This window comes from Poecilia formosa, unplaced genomic scaffold, assembly GCF_000485575.1.
Source record: "Poecilia formosa unplaced genomic scaffold, Poecilia_formosa-5.1.2 Scaffold61, whole genome shotgun sequence".
Taxonomy (NCBI): Eukaryota; Metazoa; Chordata; class Actinopteri; order Cyprinodontiformes; family Poeciliidae; genus Poecilia; species Poecilia formosa.
In genome coordinates, this window is record NW_006800000.1 from 2,341,638 (window position 1) to 2,365,970 (window position 24,333).

Sequence of the window (24,333 nt, forward strand, 5' to 3'; positions counted from 1 at the left end):
CTCTGCAAGAAGTAAAACTGTCTTTGGAACAAAACACTGATGTAAAAAAATAAGTTGCATACTTTTCTGAATATCATGAAATAAGTTAGTGAAAGAATGTCTGTGCACAAATATAATGGCAACAAAAGAAGAAAAAGCTGTCTTTTTAATTATTTCAGGGATTTTTTTGTCATTGCAAAGTAACTGATCTGTGCCTCATTTTGTCACAATCACTGCTGTGTTTATATAGTTCCTAAATAGTTACGAATAAAAATCTAAAAACATTTGTTTCTACCTAACCTCTAGCTACACAAGACAATTTTAGTTTTTAGGACCAAAATTCAGTCTGACTTTGGAGTCCATCTCTTCCGTCTTAATCCCTCCCTCAAATCAATAATAGCCGATCTCATAGAGATTGTGTTCTCGCTGATTGAGACCAAAACACTAAGTAAAAGGTTCCTGTTCTGTGTTGAAACTGCAGAACTGGACAAAACCAACTTGTTTAAATGTGATGCACGTGAAAAGATCTTTCCTAACAGAGTTCCAGTTTAAATTCCCCGTATCACGCTCTAGGTGAGACGTCGCTGAATTTATTTAAAGTTCTTGTTTCCATGTGAGGCTGAGGCTGGAATTGTTTGCAGACTATAGACATTAGTCATGCAGGCAGCACACCCCATGTGGGTCCACATGGTTCTGGAAGACAATCCGGAGCAGGTGTCAAATGGGTCATGGTCTGTGAACACGAGCAGCACCAGCATAGGAAATGGTTTCTTCTCAATCAACCTCATTCTGTCAAAAGAGTCTTGAATGACAGGTTTACCAACACAAAGTTGTGCAATGCCCTTTTTATTCGTTTAATGTAAGTTTAATCTTTTTCCAAAAATGTGAAATTTTACATTTTTGAAACGTAATGTCTTTTGGTGATGTCACACAAGAGCTGCTTGTTTGGCTTTAATTTTTGACCAAGCTTGAAAATGGAGCACTTATCTTGTTTGATGAAAATGAGTAAGAAAAAACAAACCATCGAGCAACAAAACAAGGAGAAATTTCTCCCCCCCCAAAAAAAAAAAAATAGACATTTCTTGCATGCATCATTCATTTACTGGGATTTTATCTGAAAACGTTTTAATCCTGGTTTTGAGTCTGTGTAGCCACAGCAGTACGTTATTGTCTTTTGCTGTTTTTTTTTCTGTGTTGTTGCACCATTTAATGAAAAGAGCAACAAGCTGCAGAATTCGCTGTTCCACTTATGGCAAGCGGTTTTCAATTTATTAACCAGAGAAGCCACATAGTCATAAATTAGTTCTCCATGGTAAAAACGAACTTTTCAGACATTGAGAACGGGAGTCTTTCTATTTGTAAGGCTAACTTAAACAGCATTCTTTCTAAGACACAAAAATATATCAAATTTCATTCCTTACTATTGGATATGCAAGATAAAACATGATGGTAATGATGAGGTCTTCCTTAAGCTGTCTCAAATTTCTCGCCTTCGTGGATGATAAGTGTCTTAATAAATAAGGTCGACATCATGAGACCATGACAGCAGCTCTTTTAATTATAAATCAGCAGCACAAGCTCCACTTCCACTTCACTTAACACACACTCAACAACCTGCCTCTGTCACTACATCACATACTGGTTTTAAAGGTTAATAGAAACTTTTCCTTAAAAAAGAAACTGAAGTATGAAGAGATCTTCTCAAACTAGAGTCTAAAATGTTTTGTGAAAGAGGTCTGGGTGGGTTCATCATTTCTTGACATATATGTGATCTCAGCTGGATGGTAATATAGCCACAAATATATTCTTCCCACTTAAAATGAACACTGGCTGGCTGAAATTAGCATTTTTACACGCAGAAACTGTCAGATATCTGTAGCTAAAATACAAATTTGAGATAGTTGTGTTTTTGACAAAAAGTGAAAATGGCTGCACGACGTTGTCCATAAAGTTTGATTTGCTTTCAAAAGTTAAATAAGAAAGCTAAAGAAGAACAAAAAAAGGGGGTGAAATTTGAACCAAGTTTTTCCAATAGTTAGTGTTGCTCTGCTTCTGCATTCTAGATAAAACGTAAATCATTTAAATACTTTAGATCTAAAATTGATAAAGCTGCCATTCCAAACAATATACCAGAAATACTGATTTTTCGCTGCCTTATTTCTTTTTTAAAACCTTCTAAAGCAGCATGACTTTAAAGTCATCCTCATAATAAAAGGCTTCCTTGAATCCGTGAAATCACCCTCAGTGGACAGTAGTTATAGCATCTAGCACTTTTTCTGTTTCTCTCAATATATTCAAAGCTCTCTGCAGCAAAGGTCCCATCTACTAAATCATGAAATGCACATACCTGATGTGTGCACTCTTTTCCCCCAACATATACAGGATTACTATTAAGCATATAAAATATTATAATATCATTAAATGTGGAGGTAATAAGCAAAGAAATAAGGAATTGAGATGACTGGAATATCTAAATCTGATTTTGGTTAATCTCCTCTTTAACACAAGAAATTTACTTTTATTGTGAAGAAGGTGGATCACACCTACAATGCCATAAAAACATTGTTGTTCAGTACTTTATTTTAAAGTTATTTCTTTCCTCAAAGTTTTATCATGTTGCATCTAATGAGAGAACTACTGTAGGAGTGTGGGATTACTTTCATCTGATTGCTTTAATTCATTCTGACAGGTGTGTCCACACATAGAGCCATAGCTACTGAAATAAGCATTTCTTATTGACAGCCTCAACAATAATAGTTATTATAAGCTAGAACATTACAGAAAAAAAAACAAACCTTCTTGACTTTGAAATGGAGTACAGAGAGATTGTTTGAGTCCCTCTCATCAGAAGAGAGAAAATATTAGCCTGACATTGATTGTATATGTGAAGAAAACAGCTGGTGTATATAGTAGCATATGGGTTTGAGCCAGAGCACACTTTCTAATTTAGTGCCATTAATTATGAAAAAGTGGTGAGGAATAAGAAAAGGCTGATGTAGCAACAAAACACTTCGCTGTTTATTGCTACTTACCTTCACTGAAGATACTAGATACTTTCCAGGATCGAGACGTAAAACTTTTACAAGAGACTGGGAGTAAAAAAAAATAAGCTCTCCCTCACTGCAAACATTTTATGACTTTGAAGCATTAAATCTTGAGCCAAAAGTATTGTGGTGTCATTTTCTGTTGTTTCGTCATTGCTTAAACGTCTATTTTGTTTCTAAGACAGTTCGGGATGTAGAGGCGTTTTACTAAGAGAACATTAAATAGTGGATACAGCAACGAGCAATGGTTATTATGTTGGCATCTTTCTTAAGTAAACAAATCAAATGCCCCCAAAACTGCTGACTTTACTGCCGGAAATCAATTTAAAAAATGGTGATTTGATTAGTTTAATTCATTAAGTTCAGGATGTTTATAGGTTTTTCACAGTGAAGCAATGAGTGAATAGCTTGCTATAAAATCAGGTTGTAATATAACCTTCATGCCGTTTCAACCCAGATTTCTGACTCACCAGCAGAAACAATTTCAAAAACTCAATTGGGTAGAAAACTACTCTAAAAAGCTTCTGCAAAAGCCAACTGATGCACTTATAAAGTCTCAAGGGACAGTCTTTGATTCAAAGCCCTTGTAAGAGCCTTTTTTCAGTGTAATTTTGTCCATTTATGATGATTTAGCCCTCGGAAGCCAAAATAATTGATTATTCTCATTACAAAACGTTCTCCAGCGGACTGTTCCGCCTGCAACCACAACCCGATTCAATGAAATTATACATTATTGCTCCATTTTACATTCCAGCCTCTCTCCACAAACTCTGCCTCACACCTTCTGCAGATTGACAATATTAAAGAAATCCACAGCAGATTATGATGTAATGAGCAAATAATGGTGTAGCTATGTCCAATTAAGGCATTTAAGTGTCTCAATATGGATTTACTTATCTCTTTAAATATGTCCAGAGTCATCTTATGCAGCTTTCTGCAGTTATGGGAAAATAATACCACATTCCCAAAATGGAAAAATATTAATTTAGCATGCCTCCAATCAGCTGTTTTGCAATTTATCAAAATTATATTGTTTAACCGAATGTAAAACTGTTGTTTCATGCCACATATTTTTAAACCATTGCAGGAAACATTGCCCATTCAATATTTTAAAAGAAAAAAAACTCAATGAAAAGGTTTGTTGTGAGTCACTTTACTCCCAACGCTTATCTTCACATTTAGGATTTGGAGTTTAGTTGTACCTTTGTCTTGTTTTTACTTTACAGTCACTAACCTTGAATGTCAGTGTTGGTTTTGCTCCAAATGTTTTTCTGCTCTTATTGATTTCTACACTTTTGTAAATTTCATTCAGCCCCTTTATTAACTTTAGATCAATAGGTTCTTTCTATTCTGGCTCGCAGGCACAAGATCCAGCTAAAAGTGATTACAAGCAGTAGAGGGAAAAATTTCTCACACAATCTGTCAGAGCAATCAAAGTTTACCATGTCATTAGTACCTGACAACATAAATGTGCAGAAGCAAATAAATATGTTAAAAGAGCATATCCAGCATTTACTCATTAAATCTCCATGTCAAATCAGCACTATTGTGATTCTCTTAGCTATATTCTTAGCTTTGGAGTGCATGGTCCTTAGTGGATACGTCACTGATTTGGCTGCATTTTTGAAGGAGTGTGCACAACGGAGCCAGTTCAATCCCTCTTGCTGAGATAATGTTCTTTTGTCTTTTAGAAGTAAAATCCCATTTCACTTAGGGTGCATTCACACCAACGTCTAGTTTGTTTGGTGAAGTCTGAATATTAATTGAACTATGATGCGGACCACCAAAAAACCTAGGTTTCAGTTTGCTTGATTTAAATTCTGGTGCACATGTGTAACTGCACCAGAATGTATCTGTATATGTTCACGCCGAGCAGACTGGACACCAATGTAAAAGGAGGAAGCAGACCATAGTGCAGGCCATTACAGGTCAATTCAAGCAAAACAAACATGCATGTCCTGTACCAGCAGGAGAAATAGCTAACCCCTAACCCTAACACTAACCCATAGAGAAAAGAAATCCTACAGCTGCTAAAATCTAGCAACTCTACTTTTGTTTACATGTGAAAAAGTAGGTTCAGTGTCTTCTTCTGAGGTTTTTGTGGAGCTGCATCTTACCATACCTCTCCAGTCAGTTCAACACAGCAGTGTCTGCAGTATCGATTACATTCAATGTTGCTGTGTTGATATCAGTGCTTCATTCTCAGTGAATGTGCACAGCAAAATGCAACTCAAGTCTGAAAACGTTTGTACACGGTTGCTTGGTTGAGATTAAGAAATGGTGACATGTAAACTGCTTGCAGCTGAATTCCAGCAAAAGTGATACATTGATTATTGCACTGATGAAAAGATTCCTGAAACCTGAAGACACATTAGTTTCCTAAAGGCGCTTTTCCACAAGAGCAACTCTAACTGGTGTGGTCCTGGTCCGCCACAGTCAGATTTTCCATTAGCAGATTCGGCATGGCTCGACCTGCCTGTTCTCAGATTTCCGTACCCATTTCAGGGGAACCACTAGAAGGACCGAGCTAGGTACGGCACCAAAGAACCTTGATTGCATTAGTTGATTGGCTCATGTAACTGTGCATGAGCCAATCAGTAGTTCCAGTTCTGTGGGACACCGGAACTACATATTATTAGCTTGTGATGTGAATTTTATTTTTCCTTTGGATTAAAAGAATAACAAAGTTCATGCGTGTCTATTGGTTTAAATATTTTGACTGCATTACTTAAATCTAAAACGTTGCACATTTAAAGAACAAAAGTTTCCTTTATAAGTTCACAAATGCAAGCAGAAGTTTAGCACATACTTCACATAGCAGGTGCGCCCAAAAAAGTCAGACAATGAGGGTGAAAACCACAGAGAGCAAGAGGAGTTCAAGCAGGTGTTGGCTTAAATTGTATCTCTATGCACCGAGCTGTTTTTTTTTGTTACTGACAGGGGCTGAGTTTGTTCCCCTTTTGGTCTTTTCTCCAATGCCTCTGTGTGTAAAAACATGGTTAAATGTGAAGCGTATAAAGGATTGTGTACAACTTCATTTCAGGGCTCTGCTTTTCTGACTTCCAGGGAAAGAGACTTTGAATGCTTTTTCCTTTGAATAGAGCCTTTTGAAAGATTGAACTTTCTCTATTCCAGCAGTTTCTCTCCCCTTTATTAAAGGATTTCCACGACACTGCAAACATGAGTGGAGAGATGACCATAGCTGCTGCACGTTCTCGGTCCGCCCACAATAGTAAGGAACAGACTTCATAATGGAGTAGCTCACTACCTGGAGTGAAACCGGTGAGCGACTTGCCAGTGGAAAAGTGATTCTTCTGATCTGAAGAATCTTGGTGTGATTTTTCACAATTTATGTTCCTTGATTTTCATTCCAAGCTCAAAATTGGACATGAGACATTATCTTCAGAAAAACTAAGCGAATAAGCACTGTAACATTTTCATTTAAGGTGCTCCTGCTTTCCTGCCAGTCTAAACCTGTTCCGTCACTAAACATTTTTTTTTTCTCTGCACTAGTCCTCAGCTGTTCCTCCTCTCCTCATCATCACCTGCACCACCTGTCCCTTATTAAGACTAATTAGATAAGCAAGTTATGTCCACAAAAATCAGTCATCTTCCTAATGTTTGTCACTCTGCAGAAAAACTCTGGGTAATTAGCAGCATCCGAACAACACATTAGCAAACTTAATTACAGTCTTTTACTTTTTAACCCTGCAAACTTAAGAGGAAAAATTTAGACAACAATGCACCAGGTAAAATCACATTTACATATGATAAATGAACGTGAGATCTAAAGAACAGAATGTTACTTCATCATATCAGCAGCATTTATTTAGTTTGGAGCATCAATCTTGTACCTGCTGCAGTAATAAATCCTCAAATGAAACTCTGCTTAAGAACTGGCATAGCGAACTGAAACAGACAAATCATCTCCAAAAGTAAACAGTTTACTAGACACTTTGTATGCTCAGTGTCTCATAAACTTCTTTTGCTTGTTAGGTTTTCCATGCATTCATTACATTTATTCACATATAAAACTCCACCACTCAAAGACTTTCTAAATTTTGATTTTAAAAGGAGGAAAAAGGATGTCATCCTATAAATTTACAGCTTTGTGCTTGTTCTCTAAATGGCCTAGTGAATCATGTGGCGTTGCATACCACAGCCTGTACAAACATGCAAACCATCATGTGGCTCAACAAGCAGCCACCACTGTGTTTCCAAAACTCATTTAAGCCAGCGCTGCACTGATTAGCGCTCTGCTAGAATCCCATCAGATAAATACCCAGATATAACTGTCCTCTAAGCATCAGCAGATTCACCAATTTGCAGAGACTCCCAGTTGACTTGGTGGCGGGACTTATTTGAAGTGATCACGTCACAGTCATTTTCAGCTATACGAACATGTATTGATGTGGTCTCACAAGCTTCATGGCTGCTAAAATATGAATCACAGTACACACTTATTCTCACACAGGTAAAATGAACAACAGGTCACATTCTTTCAAACCTAATCTTGCTCAGACTTGGCTTTGGTAAAGCTCCACGTCTCCCATTAAATATGAGGCTGTAGACTAATCAGATGTTTTGAACTAAACCAACCGAGCAGTTTGTGTTTTTTTTAGCTCCGTATATACACAGGAAGATATTTTACAGTATCCTGAGATTCTGCATGGCCTATAATTTTTAGTCACGAGGGTAGTAATTAAAAATAACCATGAAGAAATGGGACATTCCCTCTAGATCCACAGCATTAGTGGTCGCCAATTCTTTGTGTGTAAAGACTTTGTGTTTTTTGCCTCCAGCTGATGTTATTCTATGCCCAAACCAAGACAAACCAAGACATACCCATATTGCAAAGACTTCATGTTTTTTGCCTCCAGCTGATGTTATTCTGCGCCTAAACCAAGACAAACCAAGACATACCCACATTGCAAAGGTTGAGGTTAAGCCGCATATTTTTCTTTATTTTTTTTAGATTTATATTTAAAACTACTTTTATTCACCCATAAATCATATAAATAACATTGAACATGTTGAAAGTTATGTATATCTTTCTCAATATTCTGTAGAAAAATCCTGTATTGGCACCGGGAAATAAAACAATCAAACCTTTCCTATAATTGCTGACATTCTTTTTCTGCAAGTTTGTGTATTTTTGATGATGCATCAGACAGAATCAATTAAATCAATCAAACCAATCACACTGTTTTGTTCCCATGGGAAAATCTGTCTTGGACTCTGGAGCTGATTCAATAACCACCTTGGAAACACACAAGCAGTGAATCTGCATAGCGCTAACCCTCCCAGTCACATGAAGAAACATACACGTATCCCATCATTTAGGGTAAAAAATATTAAAATAAAAAACTAAGAAATAAAATAAGACATGTCTTTTCTTAATGTTATTTAACAAGATGAACAAATGTTTAAACTGATTCACTTTGCACTCTAAATCTTCTACTCGGAAAACAGCATGTATAAAGGATCTGATAAAACTCTCTGCGCCTGTCTGAGAACAGATTGTTCATGAACGAAGTCAAAGGAAGGGTTTCCAGCCATCCCAATCACTTTCATGGCAACCTGTACGAGTCGCAGCAGTTCAGCTTTGGACTGTGCAGGAAGATTGATCATTACCCCACTCACCATATCTAATGATGCTCTCCAATACAGCCTGTTAGGACAGGAACAAGATTTTCTCATTCACAGTAAACGTCCCAAGTCTGCGTAAACAATAGAACCTTTGCTGTAAGCGAGAACATGGTCATTATGTTCAATCCTGCTGAAGAAGAGATCAATAGCAACACATCATCTGTAAGAATTGATTCGGCATTCACAAACAACTTTTTTTAAAAGTCAACCATCATGCAAAGTCAAAAGTATTTCAGGTATTCAAGTATTTCAAGAACGTTAGCTGGAGATAGGCACCAGCACCCCTCCCGACCCCACTGAGGGATAAGGGTGTTCAGAAAATGGATGGATGGATGGAAGTATTTCAAGAAGAGATGCAGGTTATTTCCAAACCATGCAACAAAGGATTTTTCTTTAAGAAGTTGCCAGAGTTTCACTTAATGCTTGACTTTAACCTTAAAGCTAATAGTCCACAGAACAGGACTATATGGTGGGCATGTGGAAACCTGCTCAGCACACCTCTCCATTAACATACTCCACGACTGACGGTGCTTAATCTAAGAGAAAGTGGAGCCACTTTACAATGCTGTCGCCATGTTGCTTTTGTCTTGGTAACAGCCTGCCTAACTTTATCACATCGTGGAATATTTCTGTCTCACAGCGAGTGAGAAGCTGACACCAGATACATCTCTGCTGTCAGCAGTGAGTCAGCCTGCAGAGCTCTAACACAAAGTGCATGTGATGGGAAATGTGAGCACGGACAGATCAAGTGTGGGAGTCACAGTAGTATGAAAATGAAAAGTGTGAGTCAGAATTTACAACTTCTGTACTTGTTTGACATCCCAGCTTAGGAATAAAATGTATTCTTAGGTAAGTAAAATGTCTCTGCCTCTTCACTTTATTTGAGATTCAGTCTCCCACATATAGATCCAGTTCAGAACTTGCATTGGAAGCAAAATGAGTTCCAGTTTGTCTTTCAAAATATTTTCTTCAGAAAATAAAAAGCATCAGAAGGTGCTGTAATTGTGATTTGACACTTTTGGAAAAAAAAAAAAAAAAAAAAAAAAAATTCAGGGTTTTAAGATCCTTAAAATTCTTTGATCTACAAATCCTTTCATGGGATTATACAGACAGTGGACTGTTTTTCCCAGTCATGCAAAGTGTAAAATGCTCCCCCATCCCATCTTATTGTGAGACGTCAGTCAACTATACGATGTTGGAGGGACAGGAATTCCCTTGGACATTTCCTTAGCAGAAAAAATTAAGAATATCACCCTTAAGCTTTTTTTAAGGTAACAAACTTTGGCAACAAGCTATGAATGTCAGACAGCAATATGCACAACCGTTTACAGCAATTACAGAAGAACAAAAGGCAGCAACTTAATTGTCAAACAGTTTTCTCAGATCCAAGACAATCATCTAAAAAGAGCAAAAATAACATAGAAGACTTTCTATTTTGGATAATAAGCACATTTAAATTATTTAGCTGGGGCTTATTCTGCTTTTTTAATTAATCTTGGTACATTCCAGCCACTTGCTCTAGTAAGAAAATCTAGAACTAAGGTATCCAAACTTGCACTACAAACATTTGTTAAAGAATTGAAAGAACTGGTCGTTTCCAGGAGCTCAATGAGTTCCAGTGTGACGCCGTAATAGGAGCCCGCCTGTGGTATAATTCCAGTCATGAAATTTCCTCAGTACTTACAGTATTATCCCACAGCCAACTCTTAGTGGTGTTATACCAAGGGGAAAGTGACTGAAAACGACAGGAGCCACGTTAAATCACAGAGTAGACTCCGTGGATGCAGAGGCACAAAGTCAATAGCTGCAGACCTACAAACATCAAGTGGTCTTCAGATCAACTCAATGATGGTACAAAAGCAAAGCATTGGCTGCAGTGGTGTAAAGAACGTATTCTCTCACATGACTAATTATTCCCTTTCTGCCTATTAATTCAATGTGCAGAGGTTGCATCTTAGAAAGATACATCTTCATGCTCCCTACTTTGCGTTAACAGTTTTTGAAGATGGCCTTTTTGTATTGCAACGTGTCTGCTTACCTGTGAACAAAATAAAGTCCATAAAAAACATAGATGAGCCCGTTTGGTACGGAAAAATATGGCTGGCCAGCACAAAGCTCTGACCTGAACTCAATAAAACACCACTGTGATAAGGGAGACTGCAAGCAAGGACTTCTCGTCCAACATTAGTTTCTGATCTTACAATTGCTCTTCTGGGCTAATGGTAAAAAAACATTTCCATAAACACACTGACAGATCTCATGACAAGAGTTCTGAGAAGACTTGAAGCCACAAATGGTTAGCCAACTGAAACTGATTTTAAACACTGTTAACACCCTTATCTGTGTTTTCCTCTCTTTTAATGTGTATCTGTACATCAGTATTAAAATGGATCTAAATAATATAGTAAGTATTATTGTAGCTGCTATAACAATAATCAGGTGTTGCAACAATAATATTTCTGCTGCAGCAGCAACAGAAGCAGCAATTGTATTTTTAAAATAACAATTTAAACTGCTATACAATTCGACATTTTGCTACACAGCACTATTTTCTAAGAATGGTCTACTGGCTATGAGTGTAATCTTTGCTTTGTGCATGCTCTTCATTTTAAGCAGGCCTGCAGTTTATGAGCTATAGTAAAAACAATCCTCAAAGCAGCCAATAATGATGTAACTGACTGTGGAATAGTCTGTAAAAAAATATGTGCACAAGAATTGAAAACAATTTGATTCAGAACATTAAACTAATCGCACTTTGTTTCATCGTTTTATAGTCCTCTGAAAAAACAATCAGGTGCACCAGGACACTAGGGGCAATAAGCACCACCGTTCTTTGAAGTCCTCAGAGAGAACATCAGCAGATCATGATGACCAAGGAACACATCAGACAATTAATGCAAATGTGCAAAAGTTTGAAGAAGGATTCGATTAAAAATAATCTACCAAGCTTTGAACATCTGACAGAGTAGGAAAAGTATGAGAATCTGTTGACAGCCCAAATGTCAGTCATGCATTCTATAAAAAAAAAAATGCCTTTCTTGAAAATTGGCAACAACATATCTATAGTTGAAAGTAACCCAGAAAAAGTCCTGAAGCCTTATTTGGAGTTTGCTATAAAGCATATAGGGACCCAGCAAAAATGTAGAATAAGGTGTTTGATGCAAGTTTTTGTCTTCATACTGAAAACTGAGATAAAAAAAAATAAACTTTTCGATGCAACTGAAAACTACATTATTTCTTGTAGCTGTAATTGAAGAAAATATTTCCCACACTTTTTAGATTTTTAGTTGTACACTTTAAATGGACTCTGCCTCTCAACCGCAGACTGCTGGAGATACAGGCACTACTAGCCCCTCTCGCAATCCTGAAAGGATAAGTGTGTTAGATAATGGATGGATTTACAGTGGATGTGCTACTAAAAAACATCCTAATACCATTTCATGAATAATTTTCATAAGAGTTGTAAACACTTTTGCAAGGGACTTATGTCTTTGCAGTAATTTCTTATAACACGGTTGTATTATAGAACATAAAGTCTAGAAGAACAGAAGAATCATGACTTTATCTAAAACATAAACAAAACTGCCACCTATTGGCTGGTATGTTCTTTGGCTTAAATGTGGTAACTTTGGATATGGTCCATTAATTGGTCAGCCTTAGAGGTTATTTTGGACAAAGCACAGCCTGGTAAAAAACAGCCCCTCATTCCTACAGAAACTCTGAACCCTCAGCTATTGAGCAGCAGTTGCTTGTAGGTGTAGACTCTGATAAAAGTTAAAAATTATACCCAATCACTAACATTTGGCTGTGATATATGCAGTGTGCCAGTTTGATGTTATGAAGCACATTAGCAATTATGTGTGCTCGAAACAACCATCCCCTGCTGCGAAGAGAGAAGTGCCGAGCCAAACGAGACGGCTGTTAATTTAATTCAATATTTGGAAGCGTGGCTAGCACGGACTGAATGGCCTTGTTCACTGCGTCCGCTGACATTGCTAAAACTGCAGCCAGACTACATTTCTAAATTAGTACGGAAAATCAACGTCCTCGCTCACAACGCCACCTTTTCGCTGACTGACCCAGTTGAAAAGAAATTGAGCTCAATGGGAGAAACCCCATTGAGCAGGAAGTGGACAGGGAGATGAGAATCAAGTACAATTATTTTAAGCTCACATAAACAACTCCTGGCTTAGTAATAGCTGGCACAGATATGAGCTGCACCTACACATTACCAATATTTCACAAGTAATTATATTTTTGTAATGGTTATTTGCAAGAATACACATTTTTTCAACGCCGCAACACTTTTCTCCACTGAAAAGGCAATGCAAGTTGTACATTTTGATAATCGTTTTTCCAGCATTTCGTTTTAGCTTTAGAAGGTATAAATTTCTTACTCAAGGCCAAGCCATTTCAGCTCTATCACATTTAGGAGCCCTTCTCGTAGTAAAATACAGAGGGAAGCTCTCCATGTTGGCCTTTCTGAACTAACATGCAGATGTTTCAAACACATCATTCAATATGTTCTGTTGCTTGGAAATCTTTTGTTTCCTTGTTATTGAGAGATGAAAGTGTTGTAGGTGTTTAATAGGAAAGAATGCAATATACTGAAATGTCTTTTTTATGTATCTCAGATGTGTTCAAGACCTCAGAATATACGTTGGAACATTTTGATTTTTGCTAGATGTATGGAGAACATTTACAGAGAGCAAGATGCAGATTTTTTGGCATCAATGTAGCATGAAATGCTCTCTTCTGTCAGAGTAAAGGAGACTGCTGAAACGTGGACTTTAGAGGTATGTCACTGAGGGCACCGCCACAGAGCTCCACCCCACCAATGCCTATTGGTGCCAAGCTAAAATGGAGACCTGCCTCCAGGAGGAATGTTTATCCAAGCTGAGCACAGAGCCTTATTGCTCAAAGAAGCATGAGTGGATTTCTGTTCTGCAGCAGCTCTGTGCCATTTCAGCCAGAGACCTGCACAAAATGAGCCTTCTCTCACCCGTGATGAGAACAGCTCTTTTAAAGAGGCATAGCAGAGATAAATTAACAAGGTGTGATGAAGCGTAACATGTGCGCACCAGAAAGAAGGAATTCAAGCACTAAAAACATCCCTGCATTCCAAACGGACTGAGGAGGAACAGAAATCAAAAGATGTTAGAAGAGATAAAATTTTTTTGAACTTTGAAAAATAATTTCTTAGTGAGCTTACCAGGGGCAAGCAAGAAAAGTTGAAAATGTTATTTAAATATTTCTTACATACGCGAGTTTGGTTACACAACAACTTTAAAAAGAGAGATCGGACCAGTTAAGCTTTTTCCTGAAGGACCAATCTTGATCCACACCGAATCCAAATAGAGGTCCAACCAAACTGGTGGAACTATTTAGATGCTTTAGCTTAGACTTAAACCAGTGTCCTTACACGGCTCAATGGAAAGAGAAGTTGTCTGGTTATTTAAATGTTGCCATTTTAATTCCAGCTTGCTCAAACAATATGTTAATGAGCTCTTGGGCTAGCCACTTAACCCCAAGTTGCTGACTGATCTCCATATTGGTGAATTACTGTGAGAGTAGCAGAGTGAGTGAGACTTGTAGTGTAAAAGTCCATTTAGTGGTTTGAAAGGTAAATGGACTGAATTTATATAGTGCTTTTCTAGCCACTGACCACTCAAAGTGCTTTACACGAGAGCCATGCGCAGCCAAATGCACTCACATTTAACTTGGGGTTAAGTGTCTTTCCCAGGAGGAAATAAACATGTGACAGGAGAAAGATGCAATTCAACCAACAACTTTCTGATTGCAAGACTACTCCAATCTCTGAGCCACAACAGCTATGACTAGAAAAGAACTATACAAGTTCAACCGATTTCTTTTGAGTACAATTGGAAAGCCAGACAATGAGCTCCTAAAAATGAAAAACACCTATCCACTAGCTCAGATATATGGATGACACCTGGATCAAAATGCAGGTCGAATAAATGGAAGCCTTTGATGATCACATCAGTTCAGTGAACCACAACATCAAGTTCAGAATGGAGTATCCCAAAAAGAAGGACCTACATTTTTAGACTGCTTTGTGCACAGTGAGAGAGATGAAAGTCTATTGAAAGTCTATAAACATGGACGAGCATCTGGTTTTTCAATCACATCACCCACTGAAACAGAAAGTGCCAGTCATGAGAGCTCTGCACTTCAAGAAAACACTTCAAACTGGTATCCAGGATTTCATGAAAGTGTTCAACTCTGTACAATGAGGGACACAAGAAGAAGCAGGGGAACACCTGTGGCTTAGAGAGTATCCAAGAAACTGAGAATAATTTCCAAACATTATAGTCCAATAACACTCGTAGACAGAGACTGGTTCGTCCCAAGGATAAAACACTCAAACACAAGGTCAGTAGTGTGATACGTAGTCTAGGACCGTGAGGACTGTTTAGTTCTTTACACTGAAAAAACTAAACAGCAGCTACACAAATGGACGGCCCAGAGCAGTAGAGCAAACTCGTCGAGTCAAGAATGAGTGGGTCACTTGCATCTCAAGAATGTGTTTGTATGGAGCAGTGTGAACATTTTGAACAGGGAAGACAGATTTGAGAGAGGAGAGAAAGACGTCATCCAGATTAAACATGAAAATACATCACAGATGGCCTCAGATTTGCACTTTCTAACACCTACTACAATCCTGACTCTTCTCCCCTGTTTCTCAGCAATAAACACTTTGGGACATGACCAAAATAACACTCATGGCTTCACTAGCGACACGTTCGGATCATCAAGCAACAGCGATGCATACAATGAGCTAAATAATGAGCAGGACTAATGACTCATCTCCTAATTGCTCCATCAGTGACTTCAATAGCGCTATTAGATTTTGATCATTCTGAAAACAACTTATATGCCTCTAACTTCCAATCATGTTCACAACTAATGAATCCTTTTGGATTAGAGCTGAAACATCTTAAAGAAACAAGAGACAAAGTCCAGTTGCCTTCTACTCAAGGACTTACTGTCAGATTGAATTTATTTTAGCTAGACAAGGCTAAAATAAATTATTTCAATCCAACTACTTTAAAATATACTTATTCAAATGTATCTTCTAATTATTTTTTGTGCATTTTACTTTTGTATGTCTAATTTGTTCATGTTAAAAAGAAACAAGAATAAGAACTTGTCTTGTGATAGTGGCAAAAAAGTAAAGAAATAGCAGTAAACTATTTAAAATCTATTTTAACAAGACTGTGTCATCTCTGTTTGCTCTGCGGCTAAAGCTAAGACGTTCATTAGCAATGATTGCCTCAGGTACAGAAGCTGAATTTCGTAGCCATATGCATTTTAGCATTAATTACGTCACTGAAGTATAACACTGACATTTTTCAAACCATAAACATTGTGATTGTTTTAATTGTCATGTAAACTGGGAGTTTTAAGGTTAATCTGTTTTATTTTATTTTATTTTTTTTTCATATTTTATTAACATTTTAAAATTGTTTGGGTAATGTTTAATACGTCCCAGAATTTCTTCTTGTTGTGCATGAAATCAACAATAATGTCAGACACACTAATATAATTATATATGCCTGCTCACAGCTCATGTTTGGTCGCCTAACCTTTTGTCTCCGGCAAAACGATGCAGCTTTTGTTCTGTTTTTTTTTTTTATTATTATTCCGCCGTCTAAACTGCGATTTTCAGAGCTGGGGGAAAAAAAAGATGTTCTTACTGTCCCCAAAGAGAAAACAAGGAATTACATGTGCGTTCCCTGCAAAACCACACAGACACCAAAACATACCATTTAGGAAAGTATAAGGCACTTCATTCAAACTTTATCTCGGAGGAAGACAGTTTGCGTCGACCCGCTTTCCCTCAGTTGTAATTTGATATCAGGAATCTTACCCTGGATGTGCTGGTTCACCACGCTCTCCAGCCGATCCAATCGCTCCATTATCCGGAGAGTGTCCCCTTTTTTGTCCCCTTCCAACTTTCCCACTGCTAAAGGCATGGGGACCTTGATGTAAATATTGGCGATGTAGTTAGTAACCCATCCGACATAGAGCAGGCAAACAATGTTGGTCATGCCGCTCAGGATCACGCATGTGGACACCAAAGTTTTGGTTCTCCTGGTGCAAGCCATGCCGACATCCCTCCATGCAGCACAGCCTGCAGTCTCCCCTCGGATCGCGGCACAGGGCGACAATTTCCCGCACACGCAGATACACGCACAAAGAAAAAAAGAAATCCTGTAAGAATAAAGTTATTCCTGACGAGTACGCAGCGGTGAAAAAAAAAAAAAGAAAGAAAGAGATGCCAAGCACAGAGCGCCTACTTTAAAAGTGCCGCGGGTTTATTTGTTACGTTGCTGAAAGACAGGTAAGTGGTGCAAAAAAAAACCTACAGGTGAAGGACCCTCCTCTCCTTTTCTCTCTCGCCCTACTGCGAACCTCCGTGCGTACAGTTGCATTTGAGGTTTGAGAAAACAGGAGGGACAGAGTGCATCCTGCTGCAGCCAATGGGAGAGATGGAGAGGACTGACAGCCTCCGAGTCTCCGCTACGCGCTGATTCACTCTGATCCGATCGGATCGTTCTTATCGTGCAATTTAAAAAAATGAATCTATAAACAGCTATTGAAACAACAACATAGAGCATTTTTATATGTCATTCATGGTCTTTTCCCATTGCAAATCCATTCTAAGTATAATGATTTTTTTTTTTTCAGTACTGCTCTATAGTTTACCAAAGAAAACATTCATCACTCTTATCCTTATCTGCTCTGAATCTGGATCAGCTCGTAGGATAGAGCCAAAAAGACATCAGATGTGAAGGTGTGCAGAGGTCGTGTGCTGTACTCCGGATTCATGGAAGGGGTCGCTGCTGTGGTTAAACCAGCGCTCAGGAGAACATATCAGGGAACATATTGAGGATGACCTTAACCTTTAAGCATCTAGATCATTCCAGCATTGTGTGCTCCTCTTTCTTCATATCCTCCTGTGTTAGCATGGAGGGAGAGGGCATCCTATCTTATATTTTATGTGCTTTTGATAATGGTTTCACCACAAGGAAAAAAAAAAGGAACTTAAGTTATTGGGGAAGATTTTGCCCATAGTCATATTTGTGATATATTGATATATTGCGACCTCATTCTGATTTGAGAGTTTAATTCAGAACCCTCCTGGCAAGTCCTTTGTTTGGGTGTGTGATTTACTTTTTGACTGTAGATAAACGTATCCAAAGGCAAATTTTAAATAACAAGATTCATATTTGCATATTTGCATATTTGAATGAATACAATTATTTTCTCTACATTTTCTTGTTGTCAAAAGACTTAATTGTTTTATGACAGCAGTTTCTAGTATCATCTTTGGCAGATGTCTATTTTCTAACAGTTTTTATATTCAATCTGCCAGACTGCCACAACACAGCATGCTGCCAGAGTGAAATTATTAAATCCAGTGTCACAATCATTTCTACCACCAACGGCATATTGTGACACTTGATTCCCAATATGTTTTCATGAATACGACTCAGCCATTATTTAAGAATTAATGTCAAAGGAAACAGAACTAACACTGGCAAATTTCTGTCTGTGCAGAATTGCTCAGCCCGCTGACTTCTTATTGGGCATTTCAAGTGCAGCCAGTCTTTTTTATTTTGTAGCACGTCTGGATTGCAAAACCGCTGCAGTGCCCCCTTCTGGTTCCTGGAGGACATAACAAATTACTCAGCAGTAACTTCAACACAAAGCAGCAACAAACTTTTATTTTTAATAAGTAGAGGCAATAACAAAGTCTTGTAAGTTGTAACAATGCTCTAAAGGACGACATAAAGAAATGTAACACACCTGAAACTGAAAATCCAACCTTTGCTTCGGTTTATGTACAAGCTAACATTAGCACTGCAGCACAGACAACAGCTACAGGAAGTCGGAAAATAAGCAGCTTAAAAGTTTTTAGTCTTTTTTTTTGTGAAACTCAGTGACACTACCCGTCTCCTCGTGTACCGAATGTTTAATTTAATCCTGGAAACTTTAGTTTGTAGGAGACAAACAAACAGAGGAGGTAATTGTCTAACATATTTTCACTTTGAAAGCTGGACCTCTTTACTCTAGCTTTCCCCAGTGTTACTTTTTTTTATTATTGTTACTTATATTTTGTGGTTTACTTCTGTTCCTTGGCCACAAAAACTTAAGTCACTAAAGAGTGCCACAGCAAGAATCAATCATTAGTTGTTTTTTTTTTTGTTTTGTTGTTGTTTTTTTTTGCCAGTCTTATGTAAATTCTAAGTTCATATGCAGTTAACCATATGCAGTCCATGTCGGGGGAATTTCCTGGCCATTCAAGAACAGGAACTTGTTATTGAAAAGTTTTTTGGTACTTTTGGCAATATCATTTTAATTAAATGTACCAATATCATGTAAGGTAGAACTGCTTATTAATTTTAATGTAGTTGCTGTTTAAAGTATGGGGTTTGCTCCCTGCATTAGGGGAAGCAAGTTCATATGTGAACATTTACTCAAAATGTATGTCTTTGTAAAACTTAATAAAGAGAACATCTTTAGTTATTCACTCACTGAATTTATCTTCAGGTGGGAGAAATGAGTCAGGAGTTGCTTAGCGCCGCTTAACAAAACACTCCCAAGTTTTTTTTGTTTTTTTTGTTCTGTTTTGTTGACCTTATCAGCGCCTAAGTCAGAAGATAATTATCTTTATTTGTACTCTGTCATTGAACATCCAGAGACTGCCCTTCTCCTCTGTGTTACGGCTATATGACTCAGTGCTAGGTGGTGGGTCATTCATCTCAGCTAACAGAGCTGCCAAAGTGCAAAAAGGTCATTTTCTTGACTTTGAGCTGTGTGAAAAGGTTTTCTGTTTGCCAGGAACATGGGCGTGATGAAAAAGCATTTTTCCCTCTCTTTGCAGTTGCTCACCACTTTCTTAAAGCCTTTGATTCTCTTGAAAATCAATAAATTGTCTAAAGGATCTTGAGCACTGAAGTTGCTTGGATTAATGCATGAGGAAAGTGAAACCTCTTCATGCTGTGAATTTTGTTGTACAAAATTCACAGCATTTATGTGAGGTTAATTTAGTCCCCATTTGAGCCCAGGTACATGTGAGGTACTTCTATAATTGATCAAGCCTGAAAAAAGTAACAAGATATAGCCATTCCTGTTCCTTTGTTCTAAAAATGTCATGCTACAGAAAGTGTTCACATAGAGACACTGGACATTATATTAGATGATGAGGTTTACAGTATAAACACCTTCCAGGAGTTATGGCTCATCCTCAGCATTCTGTCATGTTGGTATTCTTATTAAATGCCCCAGGCATGAAGTGCTTGTGCAAAACATTGCGACGTCGGAGGGAAATGAAATGGCTTTTTATTAACAAGTGTATGAATCACAGCTATGCAAACAATGAAATTTTACTCCAGCAGCAAGAACACAAACTGTTGCTTCACCTGAGGAGAGACTTTCAACCTGAAAAATGTTGCCAGAAATGTTTTGCATTACAGTTTTTTCTCCTCCACTTTCTTTGGGAACAGAATGTATTTGACTTTGCAGCTTATTGTGATGACAGGGAGGAGAGCTTGAATGGGACTGCTGTTCATTCCATGATGCAATCTGTCAATCAAATCTCAAATTAAAACTGATCTGTCTTTCTGTGCAACTGCCGCAGCTCAGACGTGTGTGCACAGTGTTTATTTGGATTCATTCATCGAACATATTCCTCCTGGTAATCTTTACACTATCATGAGAGCAATGAGCATATCAGAGTGTAACATAAGCTGCCTAATTGCTACAACACAAACAAATAGAGCTGAGTTACAAAACGATTCAATATGATCATTTAATTTAAAAGCAAGATTTTGTCTGTAATACATATGGCAGTACAGGTAATAATAAAGTTTACATTTTAAGCAAAAATTAAGTAATTCAAGAAACTCCAATGCTGATTTTTTATTCCAGCTGAATCTTTTCAGGGCTGTGAAAGAAAAAAGCGTCTGCCTCTTAGAGATCAATAGGCAAGAGTCAGGACATTTCACCAGTTCTTCAAGAACATGCACAGATATGTTGGCCTACCAAAAAATACAACCAAACGCGCACATCAAAGAGAAGTTGAGAGTCTCTAAATAATTCACCTAAGATGAGATGGACTATCCAGAGTTTAGCCAAAGTTTTAACTAGGATTCAATCCTAGAACATTCTTGTTACAAGGCAAACCTCCTGCATTGTGCAGCCTCTGATCGTACCTGTTTTCTTTGAAGCAATTGAATTTATTTGATTTTTGTAGCCGTTATCTTAGCATTACTCGGTTGCTGTTCCACAGCTTCTTGTTCTCTTGATTTTGTCTCTCCTCTTTTTCTGATGAAACTAACTCAAATGTATTTTTTGCATTTCAAATTAACTAACAACCTTAAGAAACTGATACTGAAGAGTCGATTGTCGACCATCTAAGAGAGGTTCCCCATCATATTTTGTTATGAATTGCTGTTATTGTTTTGAGACTCTGGTTTAAAGGGTAATATTGGAAAAATTAGGCTGCCAGATAAGAGTGTTATCGCTGGGTGTCCTGGTAGCGCCACAGCATTACCATGACAACCTCAAAGTGTGGTGCATTTTTAATTGACAAACCATAAACACCTGCAGGCATTAGATGTTTGACTTCTATCAGTTTCTTTTGAACCAGGGCCAGGCTGGGGGACACTTTGAGGTTGATATGAAGGGCCCTGAAGCTCCTGCTGAGTGATCTCCTCGCCAAGCGACTGTCACATTTAGTCAGAGCAAACGGGCTTCCTCCAGGCTGATTAATTACTGTGTGCAAGAGGTTATCCTATAATAATCACAGTCAAGTTTCAAAGACAAAAAGACTACCGGAGTAAGTTCCTCTATCAGGGGGAGAGAATAATAATTAATGAGCAAAATGCATCATTAACAACAGCAACACAAATACAAAATACCAACTGTCTGTCAATATTAGCCGTTGAATCTTCTGATGCGTTTTGCTTTCTAGCTCTGTCTTTACACCTCAATGGAAATATAACCCTGCAGACAAAACACGAGTCTGCTTTTAAAAACTGTAAACCTTAATGCAGTGCATTTAATTTACTTTCATGTTGTCTGCTCTTACACACTGTGACACTTTTCATCAACTTTCAGGCAGGACTTAATAAATTTGTGACAGTCATGAACTAAATAAAAGCCAATGATTGACTGAAAGGCCTTTGCAGATCAGAGAAGCTTGTAAAATGTTATGTCGTAGTCTTTCGATATGATTTCCTGAAAGTTTAAATTAAATGCTAGTGGCAAGCTTGGGTTAAAATCCAGCTATATTACAATAGAAAGAGAGGAAACCAGGAAAAGATCAAAGTGTCTGAGCTGAAAACCAAAAGCAATATTCCCCGTGAATGTAAGAAAAAAAAAAAAAGTAAGGCAATTAGAAATTGAAATGTACAAGCTAAGGAGACATTCTTTCTGAAAAGAAAATCAACTAAAGGGAATAGGTAGAAGCAAAATCTAAAGTATTTTAATAACTGAATGGAAGAAAACAAGGATTTAGTGGGTTAAAAAGAAGCAAAGAGGAAAGTCGTACTTCATAAAAGATGAAAGATACTTCATTCTGTCGAGTACCAGATATGTTCTTCGTTGCATAACCCAGTCCTTCTTTTTATGCTGAAAGTGAAAGATTATTATTTACTCCTCGTCTCTTTGGGTTACTCACCTGGAACTTACATGGTACCCAATCGTGTGGCCAAATATTGATTTATTTCTTAACTGTAATCCTTACCTGGGAAACTCACTGGGGTCTGCCTGTGGATCAGTGGTTAACGTTTGTCTGGCTGTTGGAAAGCTGCTGGTTTGTGCCCAGAATCCCCCAGAACTTATTCAGGTATCCTTCGTCTACTGATCTGTGTGTCAGTGTATAAATATGTGTGTTTTAGGATTGTTTGAGTGGCACTAAATGTTTAGTCCATTAACCATTGACTGAAGTATCTGTACAATATTCACACATCTTAACCAAAGTATGGATTGTATTTCTGATTATATCTTAACAGACAAGCTATCTAGCTATTGCCTTTCAAAGCTAAAAATTTTAGATGCATGAAATGGTTTTATATATACATAGACTTTATATATAAATAATCCAACAAATTTGAATATTATTGCATTTACTTTATCTGTAACTCAAGACAAGAAGAATAGTATGACACAACTAAAACATATCCATTTTTGTGTTCATTTCCAGAAATCGCTCGCATGTCGTTAGCGTTCATCTTAGCCTTTTACTAAAGACTTGAAGGGTTTCAGTAGATATCTGTGTTGGCAGGAGCTTAAGGGAGAACATTCAGATCAAAACCATCTTCTTTTTTAATTACATGAGTGATTCCATCCACACTTCCCTAATCACAATCTCCCAGTGACAAAATGAGGTGTTGTAATACATGATGAAACAAGTGAAATGCGAGACGAAAAGCATAATACATCTAATTATTCTCTAAGAAGTGGACACTATATCACCAGCACCTGTTCAATATAATGCTGTGAAATACAACCCAGCAATCTGAGCAGCACTAATAATGTATAATACTTTTAGTCATGAGAGATAATTATAGATGTGCAGGACATTTTTTTTTTCTGTACACTGTTTAACCAACTAAAGGTTTGGCCTGATTTAAACCAAGTTTTCCAGTTGCGGTACTCCTGCACAAGAATCCATTAAGCTGCAGACATATTGTGTTCACCCCAAGTACACTCTGTGGCCTGGTCTTATCTGCTGCAGTCAGAGATGGTCAGGAAAAACCTCCATCTTTCCCAGCGCCAGTTTAAAGCCGCATCCAGCTTGTGAAATCTCATTTGAAGTACAGCCTCCTTTCACTAAGCGTAATTTTATAATCTCATTTCTCTGGGCTTTCTTAGGTCAAAAGTCTGAATCCTGTTGACATGCTGTACTCTGTTAACACTGTGCTGTGAGAACTGAGTGCAGAAGGAGCGAGGCTAATCTTTTTAAATAAAATCAGCAAAAATGAAAATCTGCTGCTCTTCATGTACCGAGAAAGTCTTTAATTTTAGCCTGTATTTGCTGAGTAAATTGACTTGGCAAATGGCAGCAAAAGCAAAGGCAAAACCAAGAGAGTAACCGAGGAGGTAACTGGTTTTAAACTCTCTCGGTTGGGTGGAAAACATCCTCAAAGATGAGGGTGCTGCAGCGTCGCTTTGATGTAGAAAACTTTGGTAATAAAACAGAAAGCGATGGCAGAGGGTTTGATGAGAAGCAGAGGCGTCCAGTTTTTGCAGAATGAAAAAGAAAAAGATGAGAGAATTCACCTCAAACTCGAGGGGAAATGGGGCTGAAAAGCTCAGCAGGTCCCTGAAACAGAAGTCAGAGATTTTTCTGTGCTACAAGCGATTGAAGTAAGGAAATTGTCAGTACGTAAATGAAAAGTAAAGAAGAAGACTTGGTTAAAGAGACAGCTTTTTTGTTGTTGTGTTATGCTCACTCACAATCAATGATATGAAGATCTAATAAAGAGTAGACAGATTTAGCCAGGTTTCATAATAAGCCTTTAAGGAAAGTGCTGGACACTTCCCCTCTTCACCATTTTACACGTTTACAGTTCTGGTTATTTTATATCTGAATATATATATATATATATATATATATATATATATT

The 24,333-nt window shown here is 37.7% G+C and overlaps 1 protein-coding gene across 1 annotated transcript in view; it reads right to left on the bottom strand.

Moving 5' to 3' along the window:
• The window catches only part of galnt18b (UDP-N-acetyl-alpha-D-galactosamine:polypeptide N-acetylgalactosaminyltransferase 18b), a 91,053-nt gene extending 73,841 nt beyond the window's left edge, over positions 1-17,212 (bottom strand). Inside the window, exon 1 of the mRNA XM_007554112.2 lies at positions 16,564-17,212. Within this exon, the coding sequence (XP_007554174.1) occupies positions 16,564-16,801 (238 nt within the window). The 5' untranslated portion in view covers positions 16,802-17,212. The remainder of the gene's footprint in view (positions 1-16,563) is intronic.
• Positions 17,213-24,333: the final 7,121 nt, after the last annotated feature.